Raw genomic sequence first — 20,456 nt, forward strand, 5'->3', positions numbered from 1 at the left:
TACAAATAACACAATTCCTATACTGTTCATGAACATAGACATCCATATAAGAGATTGAAATCACACATTTTTTCAACGTTGGGTGATAGAGTACTTACACGATGCAGGGGGGTACCCCTTCTCCCTGAGGGGTGCAGGGTTCCTTCTCCTCCAGTTCGGGGCACTCCGCCCCTCCTCCCACGGGGAGCAGGTGTACCCGGCGTGTGCGTGTGTGTTCGCCCATGGGCCCGTTGAGCTCGTAGCAGTCCTTGGAGCAGGGCGACCAGTCGGTCCAGTCGCTCACCTCACAGTCCTTGGTCAGGACGCAGGCCTGGTAGGTCACTGGTAGGGACTCCTGAGAACACAGGCTGGAGGGAAGAGACAAGAGGTTCATTAATTACAAAGGTATCAGTGAAGCTGTTTGGTCAAAGGAATGAGGCAAGGTGTTCAAATAAGGCCAAACATGTCTGTGAGGCACTGAGTTTGAAGGTAGGCCTTGAAATACATCCACAGGTACACATCCAATTGACTCAAATGATGTCAATTAGCCTATCAGAAGCTTCTAAAGTCATGACATAATTTTCTGGAATTTTCCAAGATGTTTAAAGGCACTGTACGTATGAAGTGTATATACACTTCTGACCGACTGGAATTGTGATACAGTGAATTATAAAAGTGAAAATCTGTCTGTAAACAATTGTTGGAAAAATTACTTGTGTCATGCACAAAGAAGACGGCCTAACCGACTTGCCAAAACTATAGTTTGTTAACAAGAAATTTGTGGAGTGGTTGAAAAACAAGTTTTAATGACTCCAACCTAAGTGTATGTAAACCTCCGACTTCAACTGTAGCTTCTATAACAGCAAACACACATGACTCTCAGCCCCTGCCATTTGGTACATTGTTGGTATCAGATCAGGTAAGGCTCTTTGTGGTGCTTCAGATCAGCCAAAAAACTAAAATAACACCACATTACTCCTCACTTTGAAGGAGGAATATTCACATATTCTCAACATTAATCCTAGGATAGACCTAGATCATAGAGATATAATATATTCTACTTGAAGATATGGGAATATGATAAATGTGGTTATCTGTGATTTTCTCTGACTATCTCCCTATGCACGACCATCTAATTTTTCTTTCAAAATGTACAAAAGCATTCATATCCCTTTAAGAGAGTGGGATATATAGAGTACCAGTCAAAAGTTTGGACACACCTACTCATTCAAGGGTTTTTCTTTATTTTTACTATTTTCTACATTGTAGAATAATAGTGAAGACATGAAAACTATGAAATAACACACATGGAATCATGTAGTAACCAAAAAAATTGTTAAACAAATCAACATATATTTGAGATTCCAGAAAGTAGCCACCCTTTGAATTTATGACACCTTTCAACACTCTTGGCATTCTCTCAACCAGCTTCATGAGGTAGTCACCTGGAATGAATTTCAATTAACAGGTGTGCCTTGTTGAAAGTTAATTTGTGGAATTTCTTTCCTTCTTAATGCGTTTGAGCCAATCAGTTGTGTTGTGACAAGGTAGGGGTGGTATACAGAAGATAGCCCTATTTAGTAAAATACCAAGACCATATTATGGCAAGAACAGCTCAAATTAGCAAAGAGAAACTACAGTCTATCATTACTGAAGGTCAATCAATCCGGAAAATTTCAAGAACTTTGAAAGTTACTTCAAGTGCAGTTGCAAAAACCATCAAAGGCTATGATGAAACTGGCTCTCATGAGGACCGCCACAGGAAAGGAAAACCCAGAGTTACCTCTGCTGCAGAGAATAAGTTCATTAGAAATTGCAGTCCAAGTAAATGCTTCACAGAGTTCAAGTAACAGACACATCTCAAAGTCAACTGTTCAGAGGAGACTGCGTGAATCAGGCCTTCATGGACAAATTGCTGCAAAGAAACCACTACTAAAGGACACTAATAATAAGAAGGGACTTGCTTGGTCCAAGATACATGAGCAATGGACATTAGACCGTTTGAAATCTGTCCTTTGGTCTGATTAGTCCAAATGTTAGATTTTTTGTTCCAACCGCCATGTCTTTGTGAGACGCAGAGTAGGTGAACGGATAATCTCCGCATGTGTTGTTCCCACCGTGAAGCATGGAGGAGGAGATTTGATGGTGTGGGGGTGCTTTGCTGGTGACACTGTCAGCGATTTATTTAGATTTCAAGGCACACTTAACCAGAATGGCTACCACAGCATTTTGCAGTGATACACCATTCAATCTGGTTTGCACTTATTGGGACTATCACATACCTCCAGGCTGTATAAGGGATATTTGACCAAGAAGGAGAGTGTTGGATTGCTGCATCAGATGACCTGGCCTCCACAATCACCCAACCTCAACCCAATTGAGATGGTTTGGGATGAGTTGGATGGCAGAGTGAAAAAACAGCCAACAGCCAACAAGTGCTCAGCATATGTGGGAACTCCTTCAAGACTGTTGGAAAATCATTCCGGGTGATGCTGGTTGATAGAATGCCAAAAGTGTGCAAAGCTGTCATCAAGGCAAAGGGTAGCTACTTTGAAGAATCTCAAATATAAAATATATTTTGGTTTGTTTAACACTTTTTTGTTTACTGCATGATTCCATTTGTGTTATTTCATAGTTTTGATGTCTTCAGTATTATTCTACAATGTAGAAAATAGTTAAAAAAAATAAAAATAAAAACCGTTGAATGAGTAGCTATGTCCAAACTTTTGACTGGTACTATATATATATATATATATATATATATATATATATATATATATATATATATATATATATAAAATCTTCCACATTGACATTAGTGTATTTTTGTAGATCGTTGACAAAAAAATCACAATTAAATCCCTTTTTATCCCACTTTGTAACACATTAAAATGTTAAGAAATCCAATGCGGGTGTAGACTTTCTATAGGCCCTGTAACTCAGACTATAAATTATAAGTGCGACTTACCTGAGTGCATCAGCATTGCCGCTCCTGTGAACACAGGTCACCTCCCGGGTCTGGTATCCAACCTGCAGGTCCCAGAACTTCCCTCCCTGTCGGTTCTGTCTGTTCCTGTTCCTCTTATTTTTGATCAGCTCCTTGGTCTCTGGGTCTTTCACCCTCCCCCTCCCCCTCACCCTTGCCCGCTCTCTCACCCGCTCTCTCACCCGCTCCTTGACTGTTTCCTTGTTTTTCCTGCGTCCTTCTTTGGCTGCCTGTCTGCCTTTTCTTCCCTCCTTTCTTTCCTCCTTTCTTTTCATCCTTTCTTCTTTACTCAGACGAGGCTGGCGTGGGGTGGGCACCTCGCTGCCCTCTTTGTCCTCTTTACCCTCTTTACCCTCTCTGCCTTTACGTAGCCGGCGAGGGACAGCCACAGCTTTACCTTGACTAAGAGTTGGAGCCTGCCTGGCCGTGCGAGGGAGGGGTACAGAGCAGGGACCCCAGGATCCCACCCTTAGACTATAGAGGCTCTCTGGGCCCGCGCAGGGACCTGGCTGACAAGTCTGGAACTCTGTCAGGTTAGGGCAGGCCGAACCCCCAAACATGGGCGGCGCCAGGACAAAACGAACACGATTCTGAAGACCCGTGCCACACGTTTTTGAACAGGAAGTCCATGGGGTGAATTGGGAGACCACGCAGTCCCGTGGGCACGGGATCAGACAGGCCTGCTCCAGCCTGGGCTTGGGCTCAAAGTATTCACAAATCGCCACATCCTCCGCTGGCACGCCATCCGCTATCTGGACGCAGCCCACCTCACGTGTCTGGATGCCCTCCTCGCCGTGGAGACACACGGCTGGCCGCTGGATCACCCCGGTGCTACGCATGGACACAGGCACGCACTGATTCCAGGCGCCCAGCTGCCAGTCATACAGGTCCTTGTGCCAGTCACAAACGTGGAAGCAGCTCTGCTGGTTCTCTGGGCGCTCGGCCTGGTCACAGTTGGTGTGAAGGGTGGTCCAGCCTTCAGAGTGGGCACACCACACTGCCCGGCTCTGGCTGCCCCCTGGGCCACACTCGCTGCCCATACACCGGCCCCATGGACCTGGGGAAACAGAGACAGTGAGGTCACAGGGAGTTCAACTGAAGAATGTACTATCAGAGCAGTTAGTCAGAATATTATCCAAATGTAAAGCATACTGTGGAGGTAACTCAGCTCCTAACTGTCAGATTTTACTGTACAGCAGTGAATCACTATGAAGACTGTGTAAAAGTCCTTCTATCGTTCCGTCTAAATGTTGCCATTCAAGACTTGGTCAAAAGTCGGAGGGCAGTTTATAAGGAATTTGCATCATCTCGCCATATGACTTTCCTGTTAATCAAAGCCCCGTGAAATCCCAGAAGACCAAGCTCTCTAGTGCTGCTATACCAGAGGACTATTAGTCAAAGTCTCTAAAGTGCTTCTAAGGACAACAGAACTGTAATGTGTTTACACATCCAACCGAAACAACCAAAGTGCTTCGTAGAGGAAGAATAAGTACTTCCTGATAAATAACGCACACACACACACTCCGGCAAATCACTCCTCCAAATCACTCCGCCAACTGCAATTAAATCACTCCGCCAAGTGCAATTTTCTGATATACTTCCTTCCTCTAGGATTTATGAGAATGCAATTAAAGGTCTAGGCAAACATCCCCTTCGAGCATAAAATGCCAAGTAGGTACACGACAGGCAGACAGAGAGCCCAGAGTCAGGGCAGCATTACCACTCTGACTGGATCAATATTCCCAGGAAATGAGGAAGATGGAAGGTATAGTGGGGAGGGAGGTCACTGAGGAATAACCTAACCTGGCTTACCCTAGCATAAACAGTCAGTGAATCATTCTATCAATTCTGCAAGAAGGATGAGCAGGGCTTCTAATAATGGTACAATCAGCCCATGACATCACCAGCGCTGATGTGCTTGTGTTTGAGGTGCTGAAAGGACAGCTCCGCCAATCTCCGGCTGGATAGGATTCACTGCAATGTGGGCCCATCTTGTGGTGCTGAAGGACAGCCCTACTATTCTATCAGTGAGGATTAGCGGTGGGGAGGGCCCTTCGCTAGTTTATTTGAGCTCTGTTTTATGTTGTTGGATTGAGCAGCTTGCAGTGCTGCTGCTGGATTGGGCTGCCTGCCTTTCTGAAAGCTGAGGCTAGGAGTGAGAGCCTTCATAGTTTACTGTGTGAGAGGGCAAGCTGCTCAGAGGAATCTGTATTACAGAAGTGGGTCAGAGTCAGAGGTATCCTCCTCCTAGCTCAATGAACTACCACGGGCTCTCCCATCCACCCCCTTCTTTTCCCCCGCATCTCCCCTCCTCTCTGGTGTCCCAGTGATCTATCTAAGCAGAGCCAGGGAGGAGTGCCGGCTGTTGTAACAAGGACACAGCCTGGGGGTTTACTGAATCCTGGTCCCAGATCAGTTATTGCTGTGTAACAAGGCATAATAACAACCAGAGGAGTAGGCATAACAGATCTGGGACCAGGCAAGGGTGAGTGTAGCCTACAGGGGGAGGAATCACAAAGGAAGCAAAGCTAAGAGCTGAAAGCTGAAGGAGTCAACCTGGGTTTGTCGTTTGGGAGTTGTCTTAAGGGTCAGATAACTTCAAGAAGACATAAGTAATCATTTCCCCCAAGAGATTCATACATTTTCCATATTTGTGTATGTCTGCATGTCTTGCTGTATGCCTGATTATACACACATGGTAAACTACTACTGATTGACTGCCTGAGGTTCAGCACAGGGGAACTCTCTATGAATGAAAAGCTTAAATTGCTGCACAATCCGCTTTGGCTACCTGAAAACCAGACACAAGCAAGAATCTGTTCCCCCTATTATGCTACAAGACTGTTTCCTACCAGGGAAGACTAGATAAAGTTCCAATGTAGGCCACTACATCTGCCTGACATAGAATAGACTAGCCTGGGATGTGTGATTCATGACAAGCAGGGCCGGAAGGATAGAAGAGAGGAGAGGAGAGGAGTCTGAGGACTGAGGAAGGAGGACAGGGGCTGTTTTAAGCAGTGCTTTATGTCTTGACTCAGTAAAGCACAGCCATGGTGATGAAAATGTCAGTGGAAGGAGCAGCACCTGAATTAGCAGCAGAGAGAGAGGCCGGTCGATACGCATCAATAACACCTAGCAAGAAACTGCCTTCGACACAACAGACAGCCCTGCCGCTGCCGCTGAGACACACACACACAAACAAACGCACACATAAACAGACACATGGACTCATGGACTCATGGACACATGGACTCATAAACTCATGGACTCATGGACACATGGACACATGGACACATGGACTCATGGACTCACGGACTCACGGACTCATAAACTCATGGACTCATGGACACATGGACTCATGGACACATAGATATATATTTTTACATAAAAATTTTAGTCATTTAGCAGACGCTCTTATCCAGAGCGACTTGCAGTAGTGAATGCATACATTTCATACATAATTTGTAAGTCGCTCTGGTTAAGAGCGTCTGCTAAATGACGTAAATGTAAAATGTAAATCTTTTCCCCGTACTGGTCCCCCGTGGGAATCAAACCCACAACGCTGGCGTTGCAAACACCATGCTCTACCAACTGAGCCACACATATAGATATGTAAACACGTAGACTCAGATACATAGGCACATACACATTTATGGCTGCTATTGTAACATACTCCTTGCTAGAAAGAGAGGGAAAAGCGCGTTTGACCGGCCTTTTCACAAAGAAATCAACACTAAATTGATTTTCATAATTGAGAGAAAGGACAAAAGAGGCATCTGATTAGCTAAGGGGTTTAAGCATTCCCAGCACTCTATTCTCTAAACAAGAACATGTTACAGCTGTGACACATTAGCCTCCGCAGGGGAAGGGTGTGCGCTGTGTGTGTGTGTGTGTGTGTGTGTGTGTGTGTGTGTGTGTGTGTGTGTGTGTGTGTGTGTGTGTGTGTGTGTGTGTGTGTGTGTGGAGGGGGGGATTTTGGATTCAGAGGCTCCCCACTCTGCAGGTGTTCACAGTAATTTATGAACATGTCAGTGGGTGATATGGTTATCCACAGTATGACAGAGAGGGGGAGTGAGTGGGGGAAAACAGTTCAAATTGACCTGCTTCACCCCATCACACAACCACACATGCACACACACACACACACACACACACACACACACACACACACACACACACACACACACACACACACACACACCTGCGTCCCCTGTCAACCACTGAGAGCAGCCAGGAGGAAATAAGGGCCCTCTAACAATGTAGAGGAGGGGAACAAGGGGTGTGATACATCAGCCAAACCCCGCTCTTCAAGCCCCCCTTAGAACACCCACCCCAGGGGGGCCAACACAGAACACACACCCCAGGGGGACCAACCAGAAACACCCACCCCAGGGGGACCAACCAGAAACACCCACCCCAGGGGGACCAACCAGAAACACCCACCCCAGGGGGACCAACCAGAAACACCCACCCCAGGGGGACCAACCAGAAACACCCACCCCAGGGGGACCAACCAGAAACACCCACCCCAGGGGGACCAACCAGAAACACCCACCCCAGGGGGACCAACCAGAAACACCCACCCCAGGGGGACCAACCAGAAACACCCACCCCAGGGGGACCAACCAGAAACACCCACCCCAGGGGGACCAACATAGAACACGTTAGCGAAAGAGAAAGAAAGAAGAGAAGTGGCGATGTGAGAGATTGACGGTTAGTTTGAAAGGCAAATACCGAAATAGAGAGAGAGAGGAGGGGGGAGAGGAGCCTATTGTGAAGAGAGATGGATGATGATGTAGAGAGAGTGAGTGAGTGAGTGAGTGAGTGAGTGAGTGAGTGAGTGAGTGAGTGAGTGAGTGAGTGAGTGAGTGAGTGAGTGAGTGAGTGAGTGAGTGAGTGAGTGAGTGAGTGAGTGAGTGAGTGAGTGAGTGAGTGAGAAAAGCCAATTATTGGGCCATGTACCAGTCCTTAGATCCACAGCCCTAGGGCCCTAATGTTTGCGTGGCTATAAGTACACTCATCTTCCCCACCATCACCACACACACACACACACACACACACACACACACACACACACACACACACACACACACACACACACACACACACACACACACACACACACACACACACACACACACACACACACACACACACACACACACACAATCCTGACTTAGCTCTGTGTTTCTCTGCCTTTCCAGTAACACACCACACACAGCTTTAATCATTGCAAATTACATTCCCCTCTGCTGCTCACACACCCCAGTCATTACCCTCAGCAGTTATTTTCCTGCCACGCTATCGCATTTTGTATCACCAGACAAATCAATTACTCACGATCCTTTTATTTGTTTATTCGTTTTAATCCCCCTCTCTCTGCAGACAGCTTTGAATCGATAGGAGGGAGAAGGTCATCTTTTGAGGGAAGTAAGTGATGTTTTTCTGCCTTTGGAGACAGGCTGTAACAGGCTGTAATGCTGGTGTCTCAACACCCTGTTATTCACTGATAAGATGATGAACCGAGGCCCTCGTTGTGCTTCCTCGTTGTGCTTCCACAGGAGGGGAGAGACTGGGGGGAAGGAGAGGAGGAGGGGAGAGACTGGGGGAAGGAGAGGAGGAGGGGAGAGACTGGGGGGAAGGAGAAGAGGAGGGGAGAGACTAGGGGGAAGGAGAGGAGGAGGGGATAGACTGGGGGGAAGGAAAGGAGGAGGGGAGAGACTAGGGGGAAGGAGAGAGAGGGAGAGAAGGGCAAGAGAGAGAAAGGGAGGGAAGAGAGGAGAGAGAGAAAGACAGACTGAAAGAGAGCAAGTGAGAGAGAGAGAGAGAGAGAGAGAGAGAGAGAGAAAGCGAGAGAGAGAGAGAGAGAGAGAGAAAGAAAGAGAGAGGGACATGCTTATTTCCTCAGTTGCTTTCTTGACAGCTAAAAAAATTGGATCAGTGTGAAAATTCAGCCCCAGTAATGGGATGACTTTTATATGTCCCTCTCCCCTCTCTCCATCCCTCACTTCTCCGCCTATCCCTCTCTCCCATGGTGCCTGGTAGAGGACAGGCGGTGGCATTTACCAGGGAAATGGAAAGCAGTGTGAGGTGTTGCACCCCACCAGAGGGTTTGGGTGGAGGCGTGTGTGTGCGTGTGTGTGTGTGTGTGTGTGTGTGTGTGTGTGTGTGTGTGTGTGTGTGTGTGTGTGTGTGTGTGTGTGTGTGTGTGTGTGTGTGTGTGTGTGTGTGTGTGTGTGTGTGTGCGTGCGTGCGTGCGTGCGTGCGTGCGTGCGTGCGTGCGTGCTTTCGTGCGTGCGTGCGTGCGCGCACATGCATGTGCGTTCATTTGTGTGTCTCACCATAGGGTATGGATTGAGAAGATGGGAAAACGGGGGGAAATGGGGAACCCCATCAGGCTAGTCAATCTGTATTCATACTGAATGCTGAACACACGCCTATGATAAAGAAACTGTGAAAAGGTCAGGGATTTCAGATTAACCATTTACTTCATGTCGCCATGTGGAGACGATGTTATGTCCATCATTTCCATTAAAATGGAAACAAGGGATAGCTTCCCGACCCTAAAGCACAAACTGAGAACGTCGAGGCCCCAGGTATTAGTGTGCTTACGCCAGAAACACAACCTCATAGGACAGAAACATCTGCTCAGATCTTCCTCCAATAGAGGAGCAACTATATTTATCTTCCTCTCCCTGTCCCTCCCTTTCCTCCTCTCTCTATCTCTCCCATTCCCTCTCCCTCTCTCTTTCAATTTGTTCTCTCTGAGATGACCTTCTGTGGTTGAGTGACCTACTTCCAGGTCACCTGTTGTCTGAGCGGTGGTTGAATCACACAGTGATTCAGCACTTTGATCTCCAACAGGATTGATCAAATGAAAAGGGGGAGTGTGTAAATGAAGGAAAATGAAAGAGTCAATGTGTAAATGGACAGGACATTGTATTGTTCTCTTCGTGGTTCTCTTCGTGGTTCTCTTCCTGGTTCTCTTCCTGGTTCTCATAGTGGTTCTCTTCCTGGTTCTCTTCCTGGTTCTCATAGTGGTGGTTTTGATGGCGTGCTAAGAGAAGACTAGCTCTGTTTATGAAGGAAAGCTTTACGCAGTTTCTCAGACAACATTTGAACCAAATGACAGCATGTTGTAAAGCTTTTGTGTTAAGGCATCAGTAAAAGCATCCCCACCAGACGTTGTTTCTATATCCATAAAGAGGGTTTCCCAGACACAGGTTAAGTATAGCTCTGTCAGAAATAGGCTTTCTGGAAATCAGACCCTAAAAGAATTGTACCATAACATCTAACTGACCACACAATAAAGCACCCCAGACAGGCACGAAGACAGGACAATCAGTCTGAAACTATGTAGTCATTAAATAAAATAAAATCATTAAATAAAATACTATTTTATTTGTCACATGCGCCAAATTACAACAGATGTAGATCATACTTAAAGATGTCCAAGATGGCATAGCAGTCAGACGTCTTTGTCTTTGTCTCGTCCCATGTATATATATTTTTATATATTTTTCTTCGCATTCTTTTTAATATTTTTCCTTAACCTCAACTTCAAAATACTCTCCTGCAACCCGCCTCACCCAATGTGGTGTGGATCTGGGGTTTTTTCTAAAGTATTTCTATTTACCTACGAACTGGAATACCGCAACTGAGGCTAGCTAGCTAACTAGCTACCCACTATCAGTTATCAGTCAGCTAACCACTGCTAGCGGTCATCAGCTAACCTTTAGCTCGGAAAGCACTCGCCAGTTCGTACAACGCGTTTCAACCCAGATCATACCAGACCTATTTTTCTCTCCATATCCCCGGATTCCTACCGCAAACTCTGAACCTTTTCATCTGGATCATGGCAGCTAGCTAACCGCAACCCGGGTTGACTACTCCTGGCTAACGTTTCCGTCCCGGAGCAAGCACCAACCAGCCTGGAGCTAGCCCATGCTAGACCCATCTCCTGAAGCCCACTCCTCGGCTACAATATCCGGAACCCTTCTACTGCCGGTACGGGGCACGGAACCCCGACGATCCTTCACAACTGGAATACCGACATAATCTGCCTGAGGATCCCAGCAGGCCCCTCAGGCGCGATGTCCCCTGAAGGCCCATTCTGCTAGCTAGCTATCTATAGCATATTGGACTGTTTGCTGATCCATTGGCCAGTTTCTTGGACCACTATACCCATTTTGCCAATTGGACTTGAACCCCTCTGCTACTTGGAACCCTACTAATTCCACGACTGGTCTATTGACGTCACCGCACAAGGAGGCAAAAACAGACTTTCCCCGTCGCGACATCCCTTAAAGGCCCTTATGCTAGCTTGCTAGCCCCGGCCTGCTAACTGCTAGCTTGCTATCCCTGGCCTGCTAACTGTCTGAATCGCCGTGTTCCCAGCCAGCCCAACCACTCACTGGACCCATATGGTCACTTGGCTACGCATGCCTCTAACCTAATATCAATATGCCTTGTCCATTACTGTCCTGGTTAGTGATTACTGTCTCATTTCACTGTAGAGCCTCTAGCCCTGCTCAATATGCCTTAAGCAACCATGTTGTTCCACCTCCCACATATGCGATGACATCACCTGGTTTAAACATCTCTGGAGACTATATCTATCTCATCATTACTCAATGCCTAGGTTTACCTCCAAAGTACTCTCTTCCTACCATACCTTTGTCTGCTCCCTTTACTACTCTCTGTTCCAAACGTGCTAGATAGCCAGCTCTTATAGCCTTTAGCCGTACCCTTCTCCTACTTCTCCTCTGTTCCTCTGGTGATATAGAGGTTAATCCAGGACCTGCAGTGCCTAGCTCCACTCCTACTCCCCAGGTGCTCTCATTTGTTGACGTCTGTAACCGTAAAAGCCTTGGTTTCATACATGTTAACATTAGAAGCCTACTCCCTAAGTTTGCTTTATTCACTGCTTTAGCACATTCTGCCAACCCGGTGTCTTAGCCGTGTCTGAATCCTGGCTTAAGAAAACCACTAAAAACCCTGAAATTTCCATCCCTAACTATAACATTTTCCGCCAAGATAGAACTGCCAAAGGGGGCGGTGTTGCAATCTACTGCAGAGATAGCCTGCAGAGTTCTGTCTTACTATCCAGGTCTGTACCAAAACAATTTGAGCTTCTACTTCTAAAAATTCACCTTTCTAGAAACAAGTCTCTCACCGTTGCCGCTTGCTATAGACCACCCTCTGCCCCTAGCTGTGCCCTGGACACCATATGTGAATTGATTGCCCCCCATCTTTCTTCTGAGCTCGTGCTGCTAGGTGACCTAAACTGGGACATGCGTAACACCCCGGTCATCCTACAATATAAGCTTGATTCCCTCAATCTCACACAAATTATCAATGAACCTACCAGGTACAACCCCAAACCCGTAAACACGGGCACCCTCATAGATATCATCCTAACCAACCTGCCCTCCAAATACACCTCTGCTGTTTTCAACCAAGATCTCAGCGATCACCTCCTCATTGCCTGCATCCGTAATGGGTCTGCGGTCAAACGACCACACCTCATCACTGTCAAACGCTCCCTAAAACACTTCAGCGAACAGGCCTTTCTAATCAACCTGGCCGGGGTATCCTGGAATGACATTGACCTCATCCCGTCAGTAGAGGATTTCTGGTTATTCTTTAAAAGTGCCTTCCTCACCATCTTAAATAAGCACGCTCCATTAAAAAAATGTTGAACCAGGAACAGATATAGCCCTTGGTTCACTCCAGACCTGTCTGCCCATGACCAGCACAAAAAACATCCTGTGGCGTTCTGCATTAGCATCAAATAGCCCCCGTGATATGCAACTTTTCAGGGAAGTTAGGAACAAATATGCACAGGCAGTTAGGAAAGCTAAGGCTAGCTTTTTCAAACAGAAATTTGTATCCTGTAGTACAAACTTAAAAAAGTTCTGGGACACTGTAAAGTCCATGGAGAATAAGAGCACCTCCTCCCAGCTGCCCACTGCTCTGAGGCTAGGAAACACTGTCACAACCGATAAATCCACTTTAATTGAGAATTTCAATAAGCATTCTCTACGGCTGGCCATGCTTTCCACCTGGCTATCCCTACCCCGGTCAACTGCCCGGCACCCTCCACAGCAACCCGCCAAAACCCACACCATTTCTCCTTCACCCAAATCCAGATAGCTGATGTTCTGAAAGAGCTGCAAAATCTGGACCCCTACAAATCAGCTAGAAAATCTGGACCCTCTCTTTCTAAAATTATCTGCCGAAATTGTTGCAACCCCTATTACTAGCCTATTCAACCTCTCTTTCATATCGTCTGAGATTCCCATAGATTGGAAAGCTGCCGCGGTCATCCCCCTCTTCAAAGGGGGAGACACTCTAGACCCAAACTGCTACAGACATATATATATTCTACCCTGCCTTTCTAAGGTCTTTGAAAGCCAAGTTAACAAACAGATAACCGACCATTTCGAATCTCACCGTACCTTCTCCGCTATGCAATCTGGTTTCAGAGCTGGTCATGGGTGCACCTCAGCCATGCTCAAGGTCCTAAACGATATCATAACCACCATCGATAAGAGACATTACTGAGCAGCCGTATTCATCGACCTGGCTAAGGCTTTCGACTATGTCAATCACAACATTCTTATTGGCTGACTCAACAGCCTTGGTTTCTCAAATGATTGCCTCGCTTGGTTCACCAACTACTTCTCCGATAGAGTTCAGTATGTCAAATCGGAGTGCCTGTTGTCCGGACCTCTGGCAGTCTCTATGGGGGTGCCACAGGGTTCAATTCTCGGGCCGACTCTCTTCTCTGTATACATCAATGATGTCGCTCTCGCTGCTGGTGATTCTTTGATCCACCTCTACGCAGACGACACCATTCTGTATACCTCTGGCCCTTCGTTGGACACTGTGTTTTAACTAACCTCCAGATGAGCTTCAATGCCATACAACTCTCCTTCCGTGGCGTCCAACTGATCCTGAATGCAAGTAAAACTAAATGCATGCTCTTCAACCATTCGCTGCCCGCACCTGCCCGCCCGTCTAGCATCACTACCCTGGACGGTTCTGACTTAGAATATGTGGACAACTACAAATACCTAGGTGTCTGGTTAGACTGTAAACATCTCCTTCCAGACTCACATTAAACATCTCCAATCCAAAATTAAATCTAGAATCGGCTTCCTATTTCGCAACAAAGCATCCTTCACTCATGCTGCCAAACATACCCTCGTAAAACTGACCATCCTACCGATCCTCGACTTCGGCGATGTCATTTACAAAATAGCCTCCAACACTCTACTCAACAAATTGGATGCAGTCTACCACAGTGCCATCCATTTTGTCACCAATACCCCATATACTCCTCACCCCTGCAACCTGTATGCTCTCGTTGGCTGGCCCTAGCTTCATACTCGTCGCCAAACCCACTGGCTCCAGGTCATCTACAAGTCTCTGCTAGGTAAAGCCCCGCCTTATCTCAGCTCACTGGTCACCATAACAGCACCCACCCGTAGCACGCGCTCCAGCAGGTATATCTCTCTGGTCACCCCCAAAGCCAATTCTTCCTTTGGCCGCCTCTCCTTCCAGTTCTCTGCTGCCAATGACTGGAACGAACTGCAAAAATCTCTGAAGTTGGAGACTCTTACCTCCCTCACTAGCTTTAAGCACCAGCTGTCAGAGCAGCTCACAGATCACTGCACCTGTAAATAGCTCATCTGTAAATAGCCCATCCAATCTACCTCATCCCCATACTGTATTTATTTATTTATCTGGCTCCTTTGCACCCCAGTATCTCAACTTGCACATTCATCTTCTGCACATCCTACTATTCCAGTGTTTAATTGCTATATTGTAATTAATTTGCCACCATGGCCTATTTATTGCCTTACCTTTCTTATCCTACCTCATTAGCACATGCTGTACATAGATCTTTCTACTGTATTATTAATTGTATGTTTGTTAATTCCATGTGTAACTCTGTGTTGTTGTATGTGTCGAACTGCTTTGCTTTATCTTGGCCAGGTCGCAGTTGCAAATGAGAACTTGTTCTCAACTAGCCTACCTGGTTAAATAAAGGTTAAATAAAAAAATAAAAACAATTAAATACCGTGAAATACTTACTTAGAAGCCCTTAACCAACAATACAGTTCAAGAAATTGTTTATATAATTTTTTTAATTAAACAAATCAAAAGGTAATACAAGAAAATGTCATAACAATAACGAGGCTATTTACAAGGGTTACCGCTACCAAGTCAATGTGCGTGGGTACAGGTTCGTTGAGGTAATTTGTAAAGTTAATATGCATAGATAATAAACAACTAGTAGCAGCAGTGTAAAAACAAAGGGGGTGGGGGGTCAATGTAAATACTCCTGGTGGCCATTTGATTAATTGTTCAGTAGTCTTATGGCTTGGGGGTAGAAGCTGTTAAGGAACCTTTTGGTCCTAGACTTGGCGCTTCGGTACCGCTTGGGTGACTTGTGTCTTTGCCAATTTCTTGGCCTTTCCTCTGACACCACCTAATATATAGGTCCTGGATGTCAGGAAGCTTGGCCCCAGTGATGTACCGGGCCATATGCACTACCCTCTGTAGCCCCTTACGGTCAGATGCCGAGCAGTTGCCATACCAGGCGGTGATGCAACCGGTCAGGATGCTCTCGATTGTGAAGTTGTAGAACTTTTTGAGGATCTGGGGAGTGCGTGATCACACAGTTGTGCAGAGCAGCTGGTGCTCTCATGCATGCTTCAGTGTTGCTTGCCTTGAAGCGAGCATAAAAGGCATTTAGCTTGTCAGGTCTGCTCGCGTCACTGGGCAGCTCACAACAGGGTTTCCTTTTGTAGTTAATAATAGTTGTCAAGCCCTGCCACATCTGACGAGCATCAGAGCTGATGGAGGATTCAATCTTGGTCCTGTATTGACACTTTGCCTGTTTGATGGTTCGTCTGAGGGCATAGCGGGATTTCTTGTAAGTGTCCAGATTTGTGTCCCACTCCTTGAAAGCGGCAGCTCTAGCCTTTAGCACGGTGAGGATGTTACCTGTAATCCATGGCTTCTGGTTTGGATATGTACGTACAGTCACTGTGGGGACCACGTCGTCGATGCACTTATTGATTAAGCCGGTGACTGAGGTGGTATACTCCTCATTGCCATTGGATGAAAACCGGAACATATTCCAGTCTGTGCGAGCAAAATAGTCCCGTAGCGTAGCATCCGGGTCATCTGACCACTTCTGTATTGAGCAAGCAGGAATCAGGATAGAATTATGGTCATATTTGTCAAATAGAGGGTGAGGGAGAGCTTTGTATTTGTGTCTGTGTGTGGATTAATGGTGGTCTAGAGTTTTTTTTATCCTCTGGTTGCACATGTGACATGATGGTAGTAAAACAAATTTAAATTTGCCTGCATTGAAGTCCCCGGCCACTAAGAGCACCGCTTCTGGATGAGCATTTTCTTGTTTGCTTATGGCCTTATACAGCTCGTGGAGTGTGGCCTTAGTGCCAACATCGGTTTGTGGTGGTAAATAGATGGCTACGAATAATATATGTGAGTACTCTCTTGGTAGATAGAGTGATCTACAGCTTATCATAAGGTATTCTACCTTTAGGCGGACAATAACTCGAGACTTCTTTAATTTTAGACATTGCGCACCAGGAGTTATTGACAAATAGACACACACCCCCACCCCTCATCTTACCAGATGTAGCTGTTCTGTCCTGCTGAACCAGCCAGCTCTATATGATCTGTGTCGTCATTTAGCCACGCTTCTGCGAAACATATGATATTACCGTTTTTAATGTCCCGCTGGTAGGATAGTCTTAATCGTAGATCGTCCAGTTTGTTTTCCAATGATTGCATGTTGGCCAATAATACGGAAGGCAGTGGTGGTTTACCTACTCGTCTGAAAATTCTTACAAGTCACCCCGCCCTCCCCCCCTTTTTCTTCACGCAGATGACGGGATTTGGGCCTTGTCACGACAAAGCAGTATTTCCTTTGCGTCGGACTCATTCAAGAAAAAATCTTTGTCCAGTTCGAGGTGAGCAATCGCTGTTCTGATGTCCAGAAGCTCTTTTCGGTCATATGAGACGGTAGCAACAACATTATGTACAAAATGAGTTACAAACAATGCGAAAAAAACAAACAAAAATAACGCCATTATATTAAACATGACTCCAGGGGCTCAGATTACTGGTCATGTATCTTTCATAAGGCCAGTCAGAGGAGTGGGTCTCTTCCCTTTAAGGGGGAGGCACATTACATGCCTCATTTACAATGTTGTGCTGCATGGCAGAGTGGCTCTTTGAACCATACACACAAAGCTGGCTCGATCTTAACACAGACTTGCATAAAGCCTCTCACAGACCTGAGGGGGGATAACGCTTGATAACTCATATTCCCTATCTGCTTTTGTGGGCAGTTTTTGGGGCAGTTTGGTGGAAAAAAGATAATTAAGAAAAAGAAAATATCTGCACGGGGCACGGGAGGACAACTATGTCATTTTTGGGAGGATTTTGGGATGAACTCAACAATGATGATACATTACTTCAGGATGGTCGACATGGAGTAGAAATTACATAATTTTACAAAGTGCTATTTTGGGCAAAACATAATTTGTCAATTATTCTGAACAAAAACATAAACACAACATGCAACAATTTCAACGATTTTACTGAGTTACAGTTCATAGTATAACGAAATCAGTAAATTTAAATAAATTCATTAGGCCTTAATCTACGGATTTTGCATGACTGGAAAGAGGCGCAGCCATGGGTGGACCTGGGAGGGAACTTGGGAGCCAGGCCAACCCACTGGGGAACAGTGATACTGGGGAACAGTGGGAACAGTGATACAGAAACAGAAACAATGACGAGTGGGGAAGAAACCAAAGGGGGTGACATATAAAGGGCAGGTAATCAAGGAGGTGATGGAGTCCAGGTGAGTGTCATTATGTGCGTAATGCTGGTGACAGGTGTGCGCCCTAACGAGCAGCCTGGTGACCTAGAGGCCTGAGAGGGAGCACACGTGACAGTACCCCCTCCCCGACGCCGACTAAGATGACGATCCCGGGGATCAGGAGCGGACCGGTCACCTCTGATAAGGCGCGGGAACCTGTCAATCCGGCTGGGGCGCGGGAGCATGATGACCTAGAGCGCAAGAGAGAGACCATACGTGACAGTACCCCCTCCCCGGCATGCTCAGCTCCAGCCGCAGGACGCCAACCACAGGGACGATCGCGAGGATCCAGAGGACCGTTGGCCTCCGCTGAGGTGCAGAAACATGACGAACCGGCTGAGGAGTGAAAGCCTGATGAGTCGGCTGAGACCTCCCCGGTTGCCTCGGTTGAGGCACGGGAACCTGTTCACCCAGCTTAAGCATGGGAGCCTATTTAACCCGCTGAGGCATGGGAGCCTACAAACTGGCTGATGTCTCACAGGTAGCGCCGGCTCCAACACCCGGATCAGACATCACCCCCAACACAAAAAACAAACAAAAACACTCAGACAGAAATGCTCCTTAGTTTCATCAGATGTCCGGGTGGCTGGTCTCAGACGAAGGTGAAGGTGAAGAAGCCAGATGTGGAGGTCCTGGGCTGGAGTGGTTACACGTGGTCTGTGGTTGTGAGGCCGGTTGGACGTACTGCCAAGTTCTCTAAAACGACGTTTGAGGATGCTTGTGGAAGAGAAATGAACATAAAATGATTTGGCAGCATGCAAATTCCACACTCCCTAAAAACTTGAGACATCTGTGGCATCGTGAGGTGTAACAAAACTGTACATTTTAGTGTCCTTTTATTGTCCCCAGCACAAGGTGTACCTGCCTAAAAATCATGCTGTTTAATCAGTTTCTTGACATGCCACACCTGTCAGGTGGATGGATAATCTGGGCAAAAGAGAAATGCTCACTAACAGGGATATAAACAAAGTTGTCCACAAAATTTGAGAGAAATAAAGTTTTTGTGCGGATGGAAATCTTTTATTTCAGCTAATAAAACATGGAACCAATACTTTACATATTACGTTTATATTTTTATTCAGTATACATTTGCATGTAGTTTATGACTAAGTCATTACATGGATTTACTAAGATATGGTACTAATAACGATAAGCAACCTCTATAGCCTCGTACCTCAAATCAGAGATAGCTAAGGCCTCATCTATCAGAGACGCTGGTACAGTGCTTTGTCAGACGTCGAAGCAGACATTCCAGCTGCGGTGTGCTTGTGAGTTAAAGTGGAGGCACTCTCAGCAATATCAACAAACCGCCGTGGACCGTATTGTCTGCATGTATAAATCATAGACTGGTTGAGTTGCCATCTTCCTAAAGCCCAGATAATGAGAAACATCTGTGGGGAACCGTGCCACTGGTCGCTGATAGGCACAGAGAGAAATGGGAACATGATGGAGAACTAGCCCCTCTCCTCACTCTCTGGCTGCACTCACTGCATTCATTATTCACCTGTCTGTGTTTGTGTGCTTGCACATCCGTGTGTGTGTACAGTGTGTGAAAGAGCCAGTGGGTACAGGTGCTGGATAAGAGGATGGCCTGGATAAGAGGATGGCCTTCCCTGTAGCTCAGTAGGTAGAGCATGGTGTTTGCAATGCCAGGGTTGTGGGTTCGATTCCCACGGGGGGCCAGCACAGAAAAAAAAAAAAAAAAATTATGAAATGTATGCATTCACTACTGTAAGTCGCTCTGGATAAGAGCGTCTGCTAAATGACGTAAATGTAATGCACACCTTGTTGTTAGCTATCGTTTACAGACAGATTATTTCACTTATAATTCACTGTATCACAATTCCAGTGGGTCAGACGTTTAAATACACTAAGTTGGCAGTGCCTTTAACAGCTTGGAAAATTCCAGAAAATGAGGCCATGGCTTTAGAAGCTTCTGGGCTAATTGACATCATTTGAGTCAATTGGAGGTGTACCTGTGGATGTATTTCAATGCCTACCTTCAAACTCAGTGCCTTTTTGCTTGACATCATGGGAAAATCTAAAGAAATCAGCCAAGACCTCAGAAAAAAAATTGTAGACCTCCACAAGTCTGGTTCATCCTTGGGAGCAATTTCCAAACGCCTGAAGGTACCACGTTCATCTGTACAAACAATAGTACGCAAGTATAAACACCATGGGACCACGCAGACGTAATACCGCTCAGGAAGGAGATGCGTTCTGTCTCCTAGAGATGAACGTACTTTGGTGCGAAAAGTGCAAATCAATCCCAGAACAACATTGAAGAACCTTGTGAAGATGCTGGAGGAAACAGGTACAAAAGTATCTATATCCACAGTAAAACAAGTCCTATATCGACATATCCTGAACGGCCGCTCAGCAAGGAAGAAGCCACTGCTCCAAAACCACCATAAAAAAAGCCAGACTCCGGTTTGCAACTGCACATGGGGACAAAGATCGTACTTTTTGGAGAAATGTCCTCTGGTCTGATGAAACAAAAATAGAACTGTTTGGCCATAATGACCATCGTTATGTTTGGAGGAAAAAGGGGGAGGCTTG

At 46.2% G+C, this 20,456-nt stretch overlaps 1 protein-coding gene across 1 annotated transcript in view; it reads right to left on the minus strand.

The window, feature by feature from the left end:
* The window catches only part of LOC106588717 (thrombospondin type-1 domain-containing protein 7A-like), a 165,408-nt gene that overhangs the window by 97,094 nt on the left and 47,858 nt on the right, over positions 1–20,456 (minus strand). The window contains exons 2-3 of the mRNA XM_014177994.3: positions 2,948–4,022; positions 99–347 (exon numbers count right to left, since the gene is read on the minus strand). Of these exons, the coding sequence (XP_014033469.3) occupies positions 99–347; positions 2,948–4,022 (1,324 nt within the window). The remainder of the gene's footprint in view (positions 1–98; positions 348–2,947; positions 4,023–20,456) is intronic.

Source organism: Salmo salar, chromosome 27 (assembly GCF_965601325.2).
Source record: "Salmo salar chromosome 27, fSalSal1, whole genome shotgun sequence".
NCBI classification, from domain to species: domain Eukaryota; kingdom Metazoa; phylum Chordata; class Actinopteri; order Salmoniformes; family Salmonidae; genus Salmo; species Salmo salar.